Source organism: Leptinotarsa decemlineata, unplaced genomic scaffold (assembly GCF_025532065.1).
Source record: "Leptinotarsa decemlineata unplaced genomic scaffold, Ldec_3_MD MMD2_tig00001393_RagTag_RagTag, whole genome shotgun sequence".
Classification (NCBI taxonomy): domain Eukaryota; kingdom Metazoa; phylum Arthropoda; class Insecta; order Coleoptera; family Chrysomelidae; genus Leptinotarsa; species Leptinotarsa decemlineata.
In genome coordinates this window covers 13,687,331-13,703,661 of record NW_027412562.1, presented here as the reverse complement: position 1 = coordinate 13,703,661, position 16,331 = coordinate 13,687,331, and the positions used below count along the sequence as shown (strand labels likewise).

Here is a 16,331-nt window from a genome sequence, read left to right as displayed (position 1 = left end):
GTAGAATCTGAATAAAATTAAACATTTTAAAACAAATGATGCAACACATATTACCAATGATAAGGAAATTGCTGAATATTTTTTATCACAATACTGGATCATTGTAGGAAAGTTGGCCGGGTCGATCAGTCAGTAAGAAAACAGAATTGTTAAAAAAATATTCTTATGCATTCTTCTCAGAAGACACCAATGTTCAAAATATGATTAGTAATCTGAATAGAGGTAAATCAACAGGTCTGAAACCCTGACCGAATTCATTGACTACTTGTCTAAACCAATCACTTATATTATAACTAGTGCTATAAATACCTGTATTTTTACAGAAGCCTTCAATACATCAATAATCAAACCTATATTTATATCCTGAAATGAAAATGAGGTAATCGACTTTCGTCCTATATCATTAATCAGCCATATAGGTAAAATATTTGGAAAAATATTGAAAGTTAGGATAAACAAATATTTAAAAAATTATAAAATACTCTCTGAAAGTCAATTTGGATTTCGAGAAGCCATATCAACAAAAAAAGTAATGATTCACCTAATGAGAGAAATTTATGATTCGATGGAATTTGGTGAACCATATGTCTTCGTGTCTTTGTTGATCTGGCCATATCTTTCGATAGGGTTTCACGTAGAAAAGTTATGATGGTAATAGAAAACATCACTAAGGTTACTGGAAATTCATCTCTCTGATAGACAACAGTGCATCAAAATAAATGAAACACTTAGCTCTTACTGTACCATAGAAAATGGAGTCCCCCAAGGAACCGTGATAAGGTCTTTCTTATTCATTATTCACTTGTTTGATTCATTGAGGGTCTATTCAGAATACCACATTAAAAATACACTTCATTGCGGGATTTTCACTAAACAGTTTTGCCAAAACTCAATACGTATTTCGCCATACAATGGCTTCTTCGGGCGTTCTTTACAGAACAGTACAGTACAGTACAGTACTTTACAGTGAAGACACGCCTGAAGAAGCCATTTTGTTTAGTGAAAATCTAACAATAAAGTTTTTTTTTAATATGTTACCTATGGATTTTCATCAAGTATCGGCCAATTCCATTATATGTATTATCATTAGTTTCGGTCATGACACAGCCGTACTAAATCGCTACTTAGAAATAATTGAAAGACAAGGTTGAGGAAGATTTCATATAAATAGGTCACATGCATATTTTTTTCTAATTGTTCTAATCGATTATATAATGCATACAAATACTGAAAACATGAGATAGATGTCAAAAACATGAATAATTAGTCAGAAAAAAATTTATAAAATTGTATACCAAATACTGACAATTCATACGGTCGACCATTTGGCGGGAATATGTGACGTCAAAGTACATGTCAACAAAGCGATCCAAAGCACAAAGAAGTAAACATAGTTGATTGCATATTGTATTACTTGATAATTTCAATAAATCAAAGATGGAAAGTAGTGGAAAATCAGTTTTTTAAGTACTGCATAGTTCCAAAGCGCAACAATACAACGAAAACTGCTCCTCAAAAAGTATTTTTTCTTGTGCCGAGGAATGCAAACATTCAATAAAAGTGAAGTAAAGCTATAAAAAGGGACGAATTTAAGAACCCGAAACTGTCTGCAACGAGCTGCTTATACTGTTGTGAAGATCACATTGTGCCCCACAAATTTCAGTGTCAGAAAGTAAATAGGCCAAAACCTGTGAGAGAGGCTATTCTCAAAAGACAAAGACTTAGGTTGCTTCAAGAGACTCTATCAGAAGCTCTTCCCAGAAAAGTTATGGAAGAAACTAATTTATGTGCAGGCCCTGTGGATACAGCAGATAAAACAATCACTAGGGAAATAAATTATTGTGAAGCTGGTCCTAGTCCATCTTCACACGACGTTTTCTCAACAGAAAATAAAAGCCTTGCTTGTGACAAAGCCGTTCAAGTTAACACAATAAAGCCAACGATAATAAATATAGAAGCAAAGGTGTCAGTGTTGGTCCTGAGACAAAAAATGTAGCATTATCACCGTTTCTAATACCAGTTAAAACACATCAACTTCACCTATTGAAACCGCCCAGATTGCCGGTATGAAAAGAAAGTTATTCCCAGATACAAAACCAACAGACGATTTATCTATTACATCGCAATCTTCATCAATCTCTAGTGAGTATGAACAAGAAACTACTTCTTCCGAAGCGAGTTGGTCTCAAGATAACAAGAACAGACAATTTCAAAATGTAATGCGTAGTGCAACATTGACCGCTGTGAAAAGCTCTTTTTTTATTTGAAAAATAAATCTTTTGAAACATATCTACTCATGGCTTTCTCATATGATGGACATTTGATTTCAATACTGTAATCAATAGTCTCACCATCAGGAGATGCACCAAATACGGGATAATCAGGCTTTAAGATCATACCACACCCATTAATTTTTGGTTTCATTTTTTTTCAACCTCTTTCAATACTTTTTTTTAGCAAACGCCCTCTTTTCATCGCCTTTGTGTCCTTTGATTGAATTGCTGCCATTATACTTTCACATAAAGTGCCTTCGAAAACTTTGCAGTGTGCTGCTTCATGCATCTTCGAAGCAGTAATCCTAGCATACCATGGCTCATGCCACAGCGGACAGTCATTCTGATCAATTGTAGCTAGATTAGCTTCATTGCAAGATGATGTTTCTATCATACTCCTGCAATAGTTGATGAACTCTCTGGAGTTAGCCGGTTTCTTTGGTAGTGTATTTACTAAATGATGAATGGATAATTTTTCTACTCTGGTTTTTTCCTTGTAGTATTTCATGAGTTGACTTTCCATGTGACCGATGCATTTGCTATGGTTTATTAGCGTTGGTAGGAGGCTTCGAGTATTGACAGATGGAGCAGGTTTGGCTTTTGAACTACTACCTAACTCTTTAGCTCTTATATACTTCAGAGTTGTGCCTATCGTGGATAATTTGGACTTCTTCCAGTAACAGTCGATACTAGTAGAGGAAGGGGCTTCGCTACGCCTATGCAGCCAAGCTATGAAAGCCATTGCATGCTTACATCCACCTGAAAATTAAAAATAGATATAATAATTATATTTTCTGGATAAAACATGATCACATTTTGAAATCGGACTCTTATTTTTATGAAACAAAATGTGTAAGTTGCAACTTGTGTTGATACTCATTCGTGTCCTCTAAATAATACTTTACCAATCAATTATGTGTACCTAAATGTGCTGCGCAATATTCACATTCTGCAGAGACAATTCTCTGTTCAGCTTCATCACATACTGCTGTTACAGAGTAACACTTCTGTTTCACATTATGCTCGGGAGTAATACACATATGTTTGCTTCTCTATTTACTTGAACATATCCAATAGCTGAATCGCCATAAGAATATCTTTCGAACCTATAAACACAAATATCATCAGGTTAGAATAAGAAGTGATTGTAAACATTTTCTTAAACAAATTTTTCACTACATTATTTGAGGTTATGTACACTTTCTCAATGTTATTAAGCAAATAACTAGAAAACTGAACAAAATGCTGGAATTAAAGACACTTATACACATTTGAAAAAGTGTATGCCCTTGAGAATATTGCTGAAAAGTATGGACACACCATATTGAAACTTCCCCCCTATTTTTGTGTTTTCAATCCCATTGAGTTGATTTGGGGAAAATTGAAACAAAGCATCAGGCGTAAAAATAATTTTCCAAAATTTGATAAGGAGGTGATAGAGCTAGTTGAAGAAGAATTTTCTAATATTACTGAAGAAAACAGACAGAAAAGGATCAAAAAAGTAATTTTAGTTGAAAAAGACTGTATGGAGATTGGATACTTCCATATTGATGGTGGAAATAAATTCATTATTAATTCAAATGACAGTAATAGTGAAACAGAGTATATGGAGAGGAATTATCAGAAGCTTTCGAAGAATGTTAGTGAAGTGTTTTTGAAGCGATTTGAATACGATTCCATCACATATTATCGAAAATGTTTCATCTGGAAATTCTGTTTCGTAAACTCACTATGTATATATGGTATTTCCATCTAATGTCTGACAGATATAGGTGATTATATGCTAGGTAATTTTTTCTATATTCGTAGGTAACTACTTTCAATTGAATTCCATTGCAGACAACAAACCAAATGCTCTATGTTGAACAGCGATTCAAATTAGTGAGGTAATTGAATCATGTTGCTCAAAATCAAAATAGACAGACTAAATGAACCCTCTACATCAGGCACATGGATCCTCATTGATTTAATTAACTAGATAACTATTTCAACAATCTCTACAGGTGGATTCAAATTCAACATTCTAGATTCTTCCATGACAGATAATATGTTGATCTTCAGAGAAGGATATCCTATCAGTTGCCCACTTTGATTGAATACATCCCGATATTTCAAGAATTTAAAAAGTTTATTAATAATTTCTCAGGTAGGTACATCCACTAAAAATACTGATCATTGATAATATATGTGAATACTAATCATCGCCATTCATAGAATGATATTTTTCTTGATATATTTTAGTCTTTTTTTGAATTCCAACTTGGAAAATCTAATGCCTTATAAAAAATCAATTTGAATCATTAGTGTACTCCATTCAACTAAAAATTTAACAGGTACAAAAAATCTACACATTTGGGACGAAAGGTAATTTTCAGTTCATCTTCTGTTGTTCTACCATATAATATGTGTGATTGATGACTTGTTGACTTTATGATCACTTTAATGAAATGAATAAAAACACTTCTGTCTAAATACCACTGGTAGATTTTATTTAAACAACCGATTTCGAGGCGGTTTTACCATATATTTTTTAGCTGATCTCACTGTTATGTCGGAAACAGTACCTACAAGGTCAAATCATCTAAAAGAACAATTCGTTCGTGACTATACGTGAAACCTACAAGGTCGCTTGAATTCGACAAAAGTTTCCTGTGGAAACTAGAATAATCTGCAGATCGTGAATATCAGTGATTGTTTTTAAAATATTTGCCAAAACTAGAAATCAGAGTAACTTTCAATACTGTTTCACATTTGTTATAATCTGATATGAACCAATTTTCAATGCGAGGTTTCAGTCATTAAATTTCATTGACAAATTAATTTTTTGAATACAAACCTCTAGTTTTTTCATCGATTTTTGTAGCCACTGCAATAATACACTCAGTTATGTTTCTGGTAAATGAAATGAAAGCAATGAAAAAAATTTGTGGGAGTACTGAAATTAATTGATTTTTTTAACGTGAGCCATGAATTAACAGAATATGTTTACTATCAGGTACGTAAATAATTATTCGATTCGTGTAAATCTGTGAGCAGAAAACCAAGAATGACGAGAAAGTTGATATGCTTTTCGTATATGCAAGATATTTGTGAAATACTACTGGATCTTTAGCTTTTTATGGATAATTGTACCCAGAGAGCCATCCAAAGATTGAGAGGAGTTTACCAAATAATAGTTCATTTGGATAACCCTCGAGTGAAAGTTGCACAGTAAACTAAAAAAAAAATAAAAAAATAAAAAAAGAGCAACTTATTTCCAACAGGAGTACCCAGTTACAGGAAATGCTATTATTACAGAGTACATATGAAATGAATATTAAATATATTGGAATATAGAAATGTATAAAAGTAAATGATAAGAGAAAGTATATATGAAATATTCATATACGTAGAATTTCAAAAGACGAATGAAAAATCAAGTATATAACACGAAAAGTTACAAATCTTGAAATGTAGCGTTCAGAGAGTCGAAATGAATATCACAATGTTCAAAGGTTTCATTGTAGCTACTGCATATAAAATTTATTGGGGATCATAGCACAATATTTGTGCGTAATACTTCTCAATAAAAATTTAGATTGTGTCGACCTCCGCTTCTTGGTACCAAGAAATTGATCTCCGGTTAAAGAACCTGTTAATATTATTGAATTGAAAGGGGTATATTTTTAGGAGTAACTGATTTTTTTTAAGAAAGTTTTTGGCTTTCTACAACTCCATCTTGATATAAAAAAATGGGAAAATCTTTCAAAGAAAGGAAGAAGCAATCAATTTCCAAAGAAGTAATTCTATATATGAATGTGAAGATCATTCAGAGAAGCAACTTTCAGACACAAACTGGAAGAAAAAGCCCTCCTGAAACAGCTACTTTCATATAAACATGAAATTACACGAAAGAAAAATTATTTCGAAACACATACTTTCATATGAACACTGAATTATACAAATAACACTTTTTTTTGTCAATATTGTTGTCAAGTAATTTAGGCAGGATCATTTTTCTATTTTTCAAAGATTTCATATCAAATCGTGTCAACAAAATGTTACCATCAATGTCTCTCGTGGGGTATTATCCATCAACTTTTAGACATAAGTATTTCACAAACTTCCTTTGCACGCTTTCAATTGATGTTTTTTGGTAGTCGTAAACTGGATTCCATAACACAGAGCCATAATCTAACTTAGATCTGACATACGCAGAATATAGCATTTTTAAGTTGGCAATACTTTAGAAGTTTTGCCATTTCTGTAAATGAATCCAAGCATCCTATTTGCATCAGCAGTCATATTCCTTATATGTGTTGTGAATGTTAATTTACTGTCATATGTCATAGCAAGATCTTTCATCTCGTGTACGTGGTCGATTGTATTGTTGTTGATTGAATAATCATACATCAAAGTTCGCGATTTTTCTGTGAATGATAGTATATTACATTTGAATACATTCAGTTGTAGACGATTATTGTAACACCCATGTTTGATTACATCTACATCAGTAATGTCGTCTCAGAAGTGGCGATACTGAAATTGGCGTTTCGGGTAAGTTCAGAAGACATTCTCAGTAATAATAAAGTGATATCCTTTCGATTCAGGATTAGTGGAAAACCAAAAATTGACTACGGTAAATCGAAACATTTTGAGAAGAAATAAATTCAGAACTTATTAAATCATCAAAGCCCATCATTTGCGTTTAACCGAATATGATAAAAGAAAAATGTTTTGTAGAAAATTTTATCATCACCATCATGGATATGTGACTCTTAAAATTTATTTTTTCAAATGCATAAAAAATATATCGTCATGAAATATTCAGTAGTAATTTTATAATAGATCCATTTTTTCACTCCCATTCCATACCTTATATTTCAAAACGTGATGAAGAAAGTGAGAAATCGAGAAATGTGATCACCATCACGAATTGAAAAATGGAGGAATCGTATAAAAATTATCTCTGGTTGGAACTTTTTAACGAACTATCCATTCGTACTCTGAATAAATCACTTACGATGTTACAAGGAAACTTCATTTTATATTTCCAAATTGACTTGAAGCTTCTATTTCAATGGATCCATGTAGATTCACTATTCATGCAGTATTCTGATCAATACTGAATTTCATTAGGTCTGGAACAAGGTAAACTTTTTCAGTCAGCGTAAAATGATATGGTGTGAGTAACGACCTGAATAAATGTGAAAACGCTTGTTTGGAACTCTGAAATGGAAAAACTCGTTGGAACTTCATGCATATATACGTCATATGAATAATCTTCATAGTAGAATAAAATAGTTATTCCACTGTTGACCCAACTAGACGTATTAATCATGTTTCACAGCATCGAAGCATCATTTTATCTCACTTGTTGATATACTCACACCTTTTTTGATTTTTTATCAGGCCCTTTCAGTAAGAAAATTCAGAAGTATCAAGTGTATTAAACACTCATATCGTTTCATTACCTTTTCTGAAGTACAGCCCTGCTCTGTTCACTCAACACCACAAATGTTTACTTGATGATGAATATTCTCAATTTTTTTTGAGAAATTTCATTAAAGCGCACCTTTGGATGAAAGGATAACAAATGATTCATGAAGTACTTTCACATTACCGTTTCATTGATATAGATAGGAGCAATTATGCAGCAGACAATGTGGCTCTTCGTCGTTAAAATCTATATGTACTTTCGAATCACAGTGGTAGTACTCACAACGGGCATTACACAGCAAACTGCAGACACCCTTATAGTGGCACGTAGAATGAACACAACGATTCACACGTGTCCAAAATTTCACCAAAATCGCTTGTGAGTGAGGAAGCACATGTCCTCTTTTATGAAAAGGTGGGAACAAAGCAGCACTTCTGAGGTGTTTTTTCTTTCTCTTTTTTAATAAGCTGAATTCTGTTAATTGATTTGTATTTCATGATTCTTCTGATAATAAAATTGTTCAATCGAACGTGGTAGTGAACAGTGAAAAAGTATATTGATGAATTTCGGACAAATATTTGGGTTGATGAAGAATGTTGATGACAAGCGCTAGAATAATCAGCTTGATAATTATGTTTATCTATAAAGCTCCTGTGTTGTTCATGACGAAGCATTTGAAGAACGAGGTTTCAATGATGAACGAGAACGAGAATGTTTCCTACTTATTCACCAAATTCGAACACCTGTTCAGACAGTTGTAGTTTCGATTCACTGGAGTCTTGAAAGTCCACTAGATACTCGTTAGGATAACAGAGGATTGTTCCAAATTCTTGGAGTTCTTGTTGAATACTCTTCGTGACCAAAAAAATAGCAGAATCAATATTGCTGACCGCTCTGGATTGAATTATTCCGTACAGTCTATCTCGTCTTGTGTTTGTGAATCTTTTGCTGGAAAAATCCTCACTTGTTTACTTCATAGTAAATGTTCAAGAGCTAGCAAAAACATATGTGAATTTTTGTAACTTCAACTAGCGTTTCCTAATTTGACTAATAATCAGTGCGTGCAAAGCTCATTGTTAAATCATCTGAAAATGGAACTTTCAACAGGTGATGATCGACTGTATTGCTAAACATGCGCCAAATTAACTGACTGTTATAAGGAAACATGTATAGCTGAGGCACCAGTTAATTTAATAATAACACTAATGATCTTCAAACATGACCCAATCTCTGACGGAAACAACAATCTCTTACGAATGTTCGAAATAGATGAATACTTCAATCTAGCAGACCACTTTTATAATATTATTGCAGTCATTCCTAACTGTGGTTCTGGTGTTGAATCTGGTCATTATTACGCCTTGGTTGAAGACGAAAAGGACTGGTTGAAGTTTCACGATAGTCGCCAATTAATTTTTGTTGTTGTTTCATTTTTGTTTTGTTTCATGATTTGTATTTCGGTTATTACATCGTTACTTCGTCTAAATTCATCTTGCATAAATTTCATTTTGTGAAAACTGTTGTACTATCATCACGGATAATGCTATATTTCATTCTGATTTAATTTTTTCACCAATCCAGATTGTGAGTTGCCTAATTTTGAAACAAATTCATCATTCCACAAACAATATTTTTGATAAAAATTCTTATTGAAGTAGGCCGATTCATGATTATACTCTCGAAATGTGTTCCTAGTATCATTCGGTATTAGCTGAACAAAAATGATCACTTGATTTGAGTTGAAGACTTTTATATTATCATGAAAATAACTTCAATGAATTGTCGCTGTATAAGACAAAAAACATACTGAACTGAGCAAATAATATACCTTCAGTAAAATCAATAATAAGTAAACGTCAGTTGTGGATACGAAAACAAAACCAAAACTCAGTAACCAGCTTGCTAGTTGTTTGATGGAAGGTATGAGTCAAGTCCATCAGCTAATCATCAAGTAGGACAAAAAATAATGAGACGAATATCATTGATTTCAAAAAAAATGCGACAATGCGACCAATTGGTAAAATTAGATTGCAAATTTTTCAAAAGGGCATGATAATGTCTATACATTTTTTGATATTGCTTTTTAAGGATATGAAATATTTGTTTAATATAGATTATACAGGGTGTCCCTGGACTTCCTCTTTTCCTCTCGGGAATGTATAGATGGGGTCAAAATATCACCAGTACTTCATATAACTTTTTTTCCTAAAAGTCTTCGTAACCAAGTTACGGGCCCTCGAAGTTACAAAATGAAAAATGTTTTTCTTTGATAACTTTTCAAGTGAATATTCAAAATCATCCAAATTTTGGTAATTGACTAAACAAATGACTTCCGTCGATGAGCTTTCATGCAGGAGTCAGTTGTTTTGCTACAAAGTCAGGAACGGACTACCCCCGATGGTTCACACCCCAAAACTTTGAAATGACAGATATTTTTCAATATTTTTCAACAAAATAAGGTTACTTGGACAATTTTATGAATAAAAGTACTCGTGTGGAAAGTCGATCGGAGTAACGAGTCTTGATAAAAATGTAGTTCTACTCGACGACATCAAACCCGCTCGTCCACCATTATTTGAAATGAATAATTATCAAAGCAGAAATAATAATGATAACGTTAATTCAACAACATTTATAACAGGAATAATACAAAGTATGCTAAAACGAAGTCGTAAACAAAAAGTACAGTACCTATATGGAAGTTTAAGGCACAATTGTGTTAGCAGATATTTTTTCAAAAGAAATATCAAGTTCTGTAGATTCGTGGTGTTTTTAAACTAACAAGCTACTCTACTATGAAATATCGAATTCATTCCATATTTTGTATGTACATAATACGTATGGAATGATCACGTTTCGTCTTGATCAGTTATCTGAATCTCATGAAACTCAACATTCGAATGTTTCAAATTCTTCTTCACAGCTAAACTGTTGAGTAGTTTCACTGATAATTATAATTTTATGGGAGAAATTCTTTAACACGAATCTAAATTTAGCTGAAAAAACGCACATCGGAAAAAATATTTACTATACTAATAAAAAGCAAACGAATTAACCACTAGGGAATAATTATGTTCCATTTCTTTCACAGATGTTGACAAAAAAACCTTTTAGAAAGTTTTGATAAAAAATGAGAAACTGGAATGCGATTTTGTTTTGTTGAGTGGTGCGTTGTCATATGACTATCATTGTATTGTCAATATTCTATAGGATATTTTGAATTTTTTTGATATGGCCGAACAGTTTACATTCAATGAATATGCAGATATGCATGTATTTTATGGACGAGCATTTTGTAATGCTGCAGAAGCTTGTCGTCTGTATTCCAAGCATTTTCCCAATCGAACGGTACCGTCAAAAGAAACATTCGAGCGTGTCGATCGCAGCTTGAGGGAGACAGGTATGTAATAATTGATAATTAATTTGAGCACGTTGTTTTATTTCGATATTATTGTAGGTACAGTTTTGCCAAAACGAGGTGGTGAGGGCGCTCCTAGGACTGTACGTACCATTGTATTGGAGGAAAATATTTTGGAAGCCGTCGCTGATGATCCTTCAATGAGCATCAGAAATCTATCAGAACAGTTCCATACATCCAAGTCCACTATTAATAGAATAATTAGGGAACAACTGCTCCACCCATTTCACATCCAGAAGGTACATGCCATGACACCTCAAGATTTTCCAGCACGACTGGAATATGCCAATTGGTTCATGGATAGGCAAAGAGAGGATATGACTTTTATTAATCGAGTTTTATTCACTGATGAAGCAGGTTTCAGTAGAGATGGAGTTATCAACTCTCATAATCTCCATATATGGGTCGAAGAAAATCCCCATGGGATATTGCAAACCAAACACCAACGAAAATTCAACGTGAATGTTTGGGCTGGTATCATAGGAAACCATCTTATAGGACCATTCGTTCTACAGGACCGATTGAATGGAGAACGTTATTTGGAGTTCATTCAGAACGATTTGAATGGACTTTTGGAACATGTTCCATTGCAAACCCGAAGAGGTATGTGGTTTATGCATGATGGCGCTCTTCCTCATTTTAGTTTGATTGTGCGTGACCATCTGAACCATATTTTCCACAATAGATGGATTGGTAGAGGTGGGCCATATTCATGGCCATCGCGGTCTCCGGATTTCAATCCATTGGATTTCTTTCTGTGGGGGCATCTAAAAAGCCTTGTTTACGCTACACCTATTCACACAAGAGATGCATTGTTGAATAGAATAACATTACATTGTGAAGCCATACGAAACGACCCTGGAATGCTATTTCAAGTACAGAGAGGGTGTCTTCGCAGACTAAGAAAATCTATAGAGAGAGAAGGTGGTCATATCGAGCAGTTTCTGTAGCGGATTTTTCATTTCTGTTTGCTCTTGAGGCTCTTGAGTTTCGTTAGTTAAACGTGTTTGCATTATAAAAATTCGTTATGAACATTTTACCTATCATTTTCATTTTCCTTAAAAACTAATATTTTCGAATAATGGTAGACATCTCAGGATAAATGTTGTTGAATTAACGTTATCATTATTATTTCTGCTTTGATAATTATTCATTTCAAATAATAGTGGACGAGCGGGTTTGATGTCGTCGAGTGAAACTACATTTTTATCAAGACTCGTTGCTCCGATCGACTTTCCACACGAGTACTTTTATTCATAAAATTGTCCAAGTAACCTTAATTTGTTGAAAAATATTGAAAAATATCTGTCATTTCAAAGTTTGGGGTGTGGACCATCGGGGGTAGTCCGTTCCTGACTTTGTAGCAAAACAACTGACTTATGCATGAAAGCTTATCAAAGGAATTCATTTGTTTAGTCAATTACCAAAATTTGGATGATTTTGAATATTCACTTGAAAAGTTATCAAAGAAAAACATTTTTCATTTTGTAACTTCGAGGGCCCGTTACTTGGTAACGAAGGATTTTAGGAAAAAAAGTTATATGAAGTACTGGTGATATTTTGACCCCATCTATACATTCTCGACAGGAAAAGAGGAAGTCCAGGGATACCCTGTATATGCACCCATAAACTAAACTAAGATGGACTTGAAAATCTTTTTTCTCAAATTAGAAGCCGTGGTCCAAATAAACATCCTAGTCCATTGGAAGCAATTCATCGAATCAGAATGGTCATTCTGGGAAAAAATCTACCATCCTCCAGGCTGCAGTAAATACTGAAGAACCGACAAAAGAAGAATATATTACTCCAAAAGTCATGAAAAAGGTGAAAATTGAATTTAACACAGACACGATTTTAGAGCAGACAATAGGATCAAATTGCAGTAGCTTATTTCCATCTAGTAGTTCTGATATTTCTACTAACATTTCTTCAACTTCAAATACAAATATTCCAGAATTAACAGAGGACTCTTTAGAATATATTGCTGGATACTTTGCTAAAAAGCATAGAAATGATCTACCTGGTTTGGGCGATTATACTTATAAAATAAAAGCAGAAGATCATAATTATAATATACCTTCTTGGGTCCAGCAACTTACACAGAGAGGTCTTATTGAACCCACAGATAATTGGTTAGAAAAAAATAAAAAGTGGAACAAGCTTTTCGGAAAACATAATTTGAATGAATTCAGAAAAGGTCCCGGAGTTGTAAAAACTCTTTAAAAAAATTGCAAAAAGATCTTTTCCTCTTAATATTATTTTTGAATTTTGCAAACTGAGAACAATCATCAGAATGAAATATTATAACTTAAAGGCCGACGAAAATAGGTCACTTAAAAGAAAAAATTCAAACAGTTGTGATAATAGAAATAAAAACGAAAATTCAATGAAGTCATACATTAGTCCTTTAAGTTTATTTTTCTACATTCATGCAAAACTCCCCCTAAACCGCTTCAACGCCCCCAAATCTCCTCTGTGCCGTTTATTGACCCCCTATATGCTTCCAGCGCTCACAAGGGGGCGTTATCACCCACTTTGAGAAAGACTAACCTGAAGGCTGGCTTTTGACCGCAGTAGGTCAGATGCCAATCTTGCTGAAGTGCCCATCAGTAAGTTGAGGACCGCTCCGGACAAACGCGGGTGGATGGACGAGATGGGATGTTCAACACACAGTAATCGTGTGGGGAAGATTTCATATCAGTGCACTCAACCCGGGAGGGGGCATGGGGAGAGCATCATTATTAATGCGCTCGGAACGACGGGAACAACTCGAGCACCAACAGTTACCCCATCGCCTTTGATAATGTCTACCGCAGTAGCAGACGATACGTTAGGCATGAAAAGCTGCAGATCATGGCCAGAAAACCGGGAAATAACTTTCTCCGGCCGTGAAAGTTTACATCCATTGATCAATCATATTCGCATTTGAGATTAAATAATCACAGTAATATCATGAACCCGCTGAATTCTCAGACAGTTATTACGAAAATTTCATGTAAAAATACCTTATCTGTCATCCTAATTTGATTGATGTTTTCTTCCGCTCCGCAAGATGCATCAAAATTTTCCTGGTATGAACAAAAATATGTTTATCAGAAAGTATTTTCCAATGACGGATGTGTTTCAATGTTAATAATGCATGAAGTGAAGTGGAAACGTTCGTATAATGATATATTTGGTCTCGGTGTAGAAGGTTTCTTTATTGATAGCATACATCGATATCATGATGGATTATCTAGTATTCTATCAGATAATGATGGAATGAAATTGTTGTAATGTACGTAATGAAATTCCCTCTCAATACCGCAAAATGATATATGCGGAGATATTGTATGGCAAAACATGTTTTTGTGAATCTTAGTGAAAATTTCTCAAGTGTTTCTTCAAATAATCACATGTTGGAGTTGATTTTTTCGTAAATTGATAACAAAAATTAAGATATTGTTTTCATGACAAAGATCGTCAGACAAACTGCCTAAATAGTAACTGGAGTCATGAAGAATGAAAATCCAGTTGTTCTGGGAACATTTGGCCGAACGAGTATTTTCAACAATTTTATTAAAAACAAGTTCAGATATTGTTGTTTTTTCATGTGGCTTTTACAGTTCCACAGACATTCTCACTACGAAATATCTCTATAGAACGAATGTATACAAGCAATGGCCCAGAACATGAATTGAATTACTATCGCTTTGTTATTAGAAAATGGAGTTTCCATTTACGTAACCTAACCCACGTTATTCCAAAGCAGAGCTATTATTCTTTCCCTCGGGCAAATTTCAAGTTATATATAGTGAGTGTGCTACTAACCGGAAGGATATTATTTTGTTTCATTGTGTATGCATTTGATAGTTGACTTTAGAATCGTTCAATCAAAAAATATGTTCATTATCGTACAGCTTTCCAAAGAAAAATTCAAACTGAAATTATATATAAAAAAGAATGATAATAGGAATAGAAGCATTATGAATCATAAGATTCATAATGTTTTTATCGAAATTTTCTCAAATATTTTTCATAAAAAACAATGAATATATACCTTCAAATTCATAGCATAATATTTCATCATATAGAACGAAAAAATAATTTCAAATAATCCAATAACTTGCTTGCACGTTATTCATTCAAACGATGAATATGATACATCAAGAATATTTTCAATTGAATTTCCATCAAAATAAAAAATTGCTTGAAATTTCTATTTTTGAAAATACAATTTGCCTTATCTGCTAGTCTCAAATTAATTTTATATGTCCTTATGTAATAGTTAGGTACATCTAATGAATGAAATATTATTTTAAGAAACTATATAGTATCCTGTTAGGTATTGGTCCACTATTGTTATTCATAATATCATTAGGTTTACTTATTTCTACACTCTCATAGGCATCTAGATGCCTGTTGTTGTTAACTTATCTGACTAATCTTAATCGTTAGTTAGTTTAATTTGGTGAATTCCAAACTTTTCCGAATTCTCGACTTTCTCTTTTGTACTTTGGACTGAGATATATTTATCTTGGTTTTTGTCCTTTTCAAAAGTCGAGATTTCGTTCATTCTTTAAAAGTTTTCTTTCCTCATACGAAGAATTGGGCAAATTTCGAATATGTGGTTGGTTACTTCGTTCACAGACAGATGGCGCGATGACAAACCTGTTGTTTGATGTCCACTTCAGCCTAGTTCAAGGAATGATACTGAAAGAATTCGATTTTCAATTATCGAAAATCATCGACTTCATGTTGATGATAGACACTACCTTGCACTGACGAGTGATCAAACAGCCCAAAAACAGTCTGCGAGTGTGTTTCAATAATCGAAAATCTATTGCGGCAGTTGTATCGCCAACAGCATATTCAGGAATAACTTCAGTGAAGAATTTTTCACTGACACCTTTAGGATATAATCCAACGCCCTTCGTGGTATTAGCCTTTAGATGATTTGATTCATAGCCAGTCTTCAAGTATGCCCACGGACTATATGTGGAATATATCTCGTGTAATGAACATACCAGAGCAGAAATATCTATATCAACGGTAATAAACTGTTTCGATTACTTCGAGAACGGCTCACGATAGTCTGAGGCTTTTAACCTATTTCCATTGTTCTCTAAAAAATTTATTTTCTGTATGATTTAGGTAACATCTTATTTTCCACTTTCACCGAGCATATATTTCAGCTATTGAAATGAAATTTCCAATTAGAATAAGATTCAAAACCAAGCTA

At 33.5% G+C, this 16,331-nt stretch overlaps 2 protein-coding genes across 3 annotated transcripts in view; one reads left to right on the top strand and one right to left on the bottom strand.

Annotated features, from left to right (window-relative positions):
* Positions 1 to 16,331, top strand: part of LOC111505295 (nephrin) — a 1,173,166-nt gene that overhangs the window by 692,408 nt on the left and 464,427 nt on the right. The window lies entirely within an intron of this gene.
* Positions 2,431 to 3,461, bottom strand: LOC111510665 (uncharacterized). Its single transcript, XM_074176045.1, has 2 exons — positions 3,196 to 3,461; positions 2,431 to 3,032 (listed from the first exon to the last, which is right to left on the bottom strand). The coding sequence occupies exons 1-2, from the start codon at positions 3,311 to 3,313 to the stop codon at positions 2,431 to 2,433; spliced, it is 720 nt and encodes a 239-aa protein (XP_074032146.1). The 5' UTR covers positions 3,314 to 3,461.

Bases quoted from the DNA above. Each gene is read 5' to 3' on its own strand.
- LOC111510665 (XM_074176045.1), bottom strand. From the start codon at position 3,313: ATGTGTATTACTCCCGAGCATAATGTGAAACAGAAGTGTTACTCTGTA. The intron at 3,033-3,195 runs GTACACATAATT...TTTAATTTTCAG, and splicing joins ATATTGCGCAGCACATTTAG to GTGGATGTAAGCATGCAATG.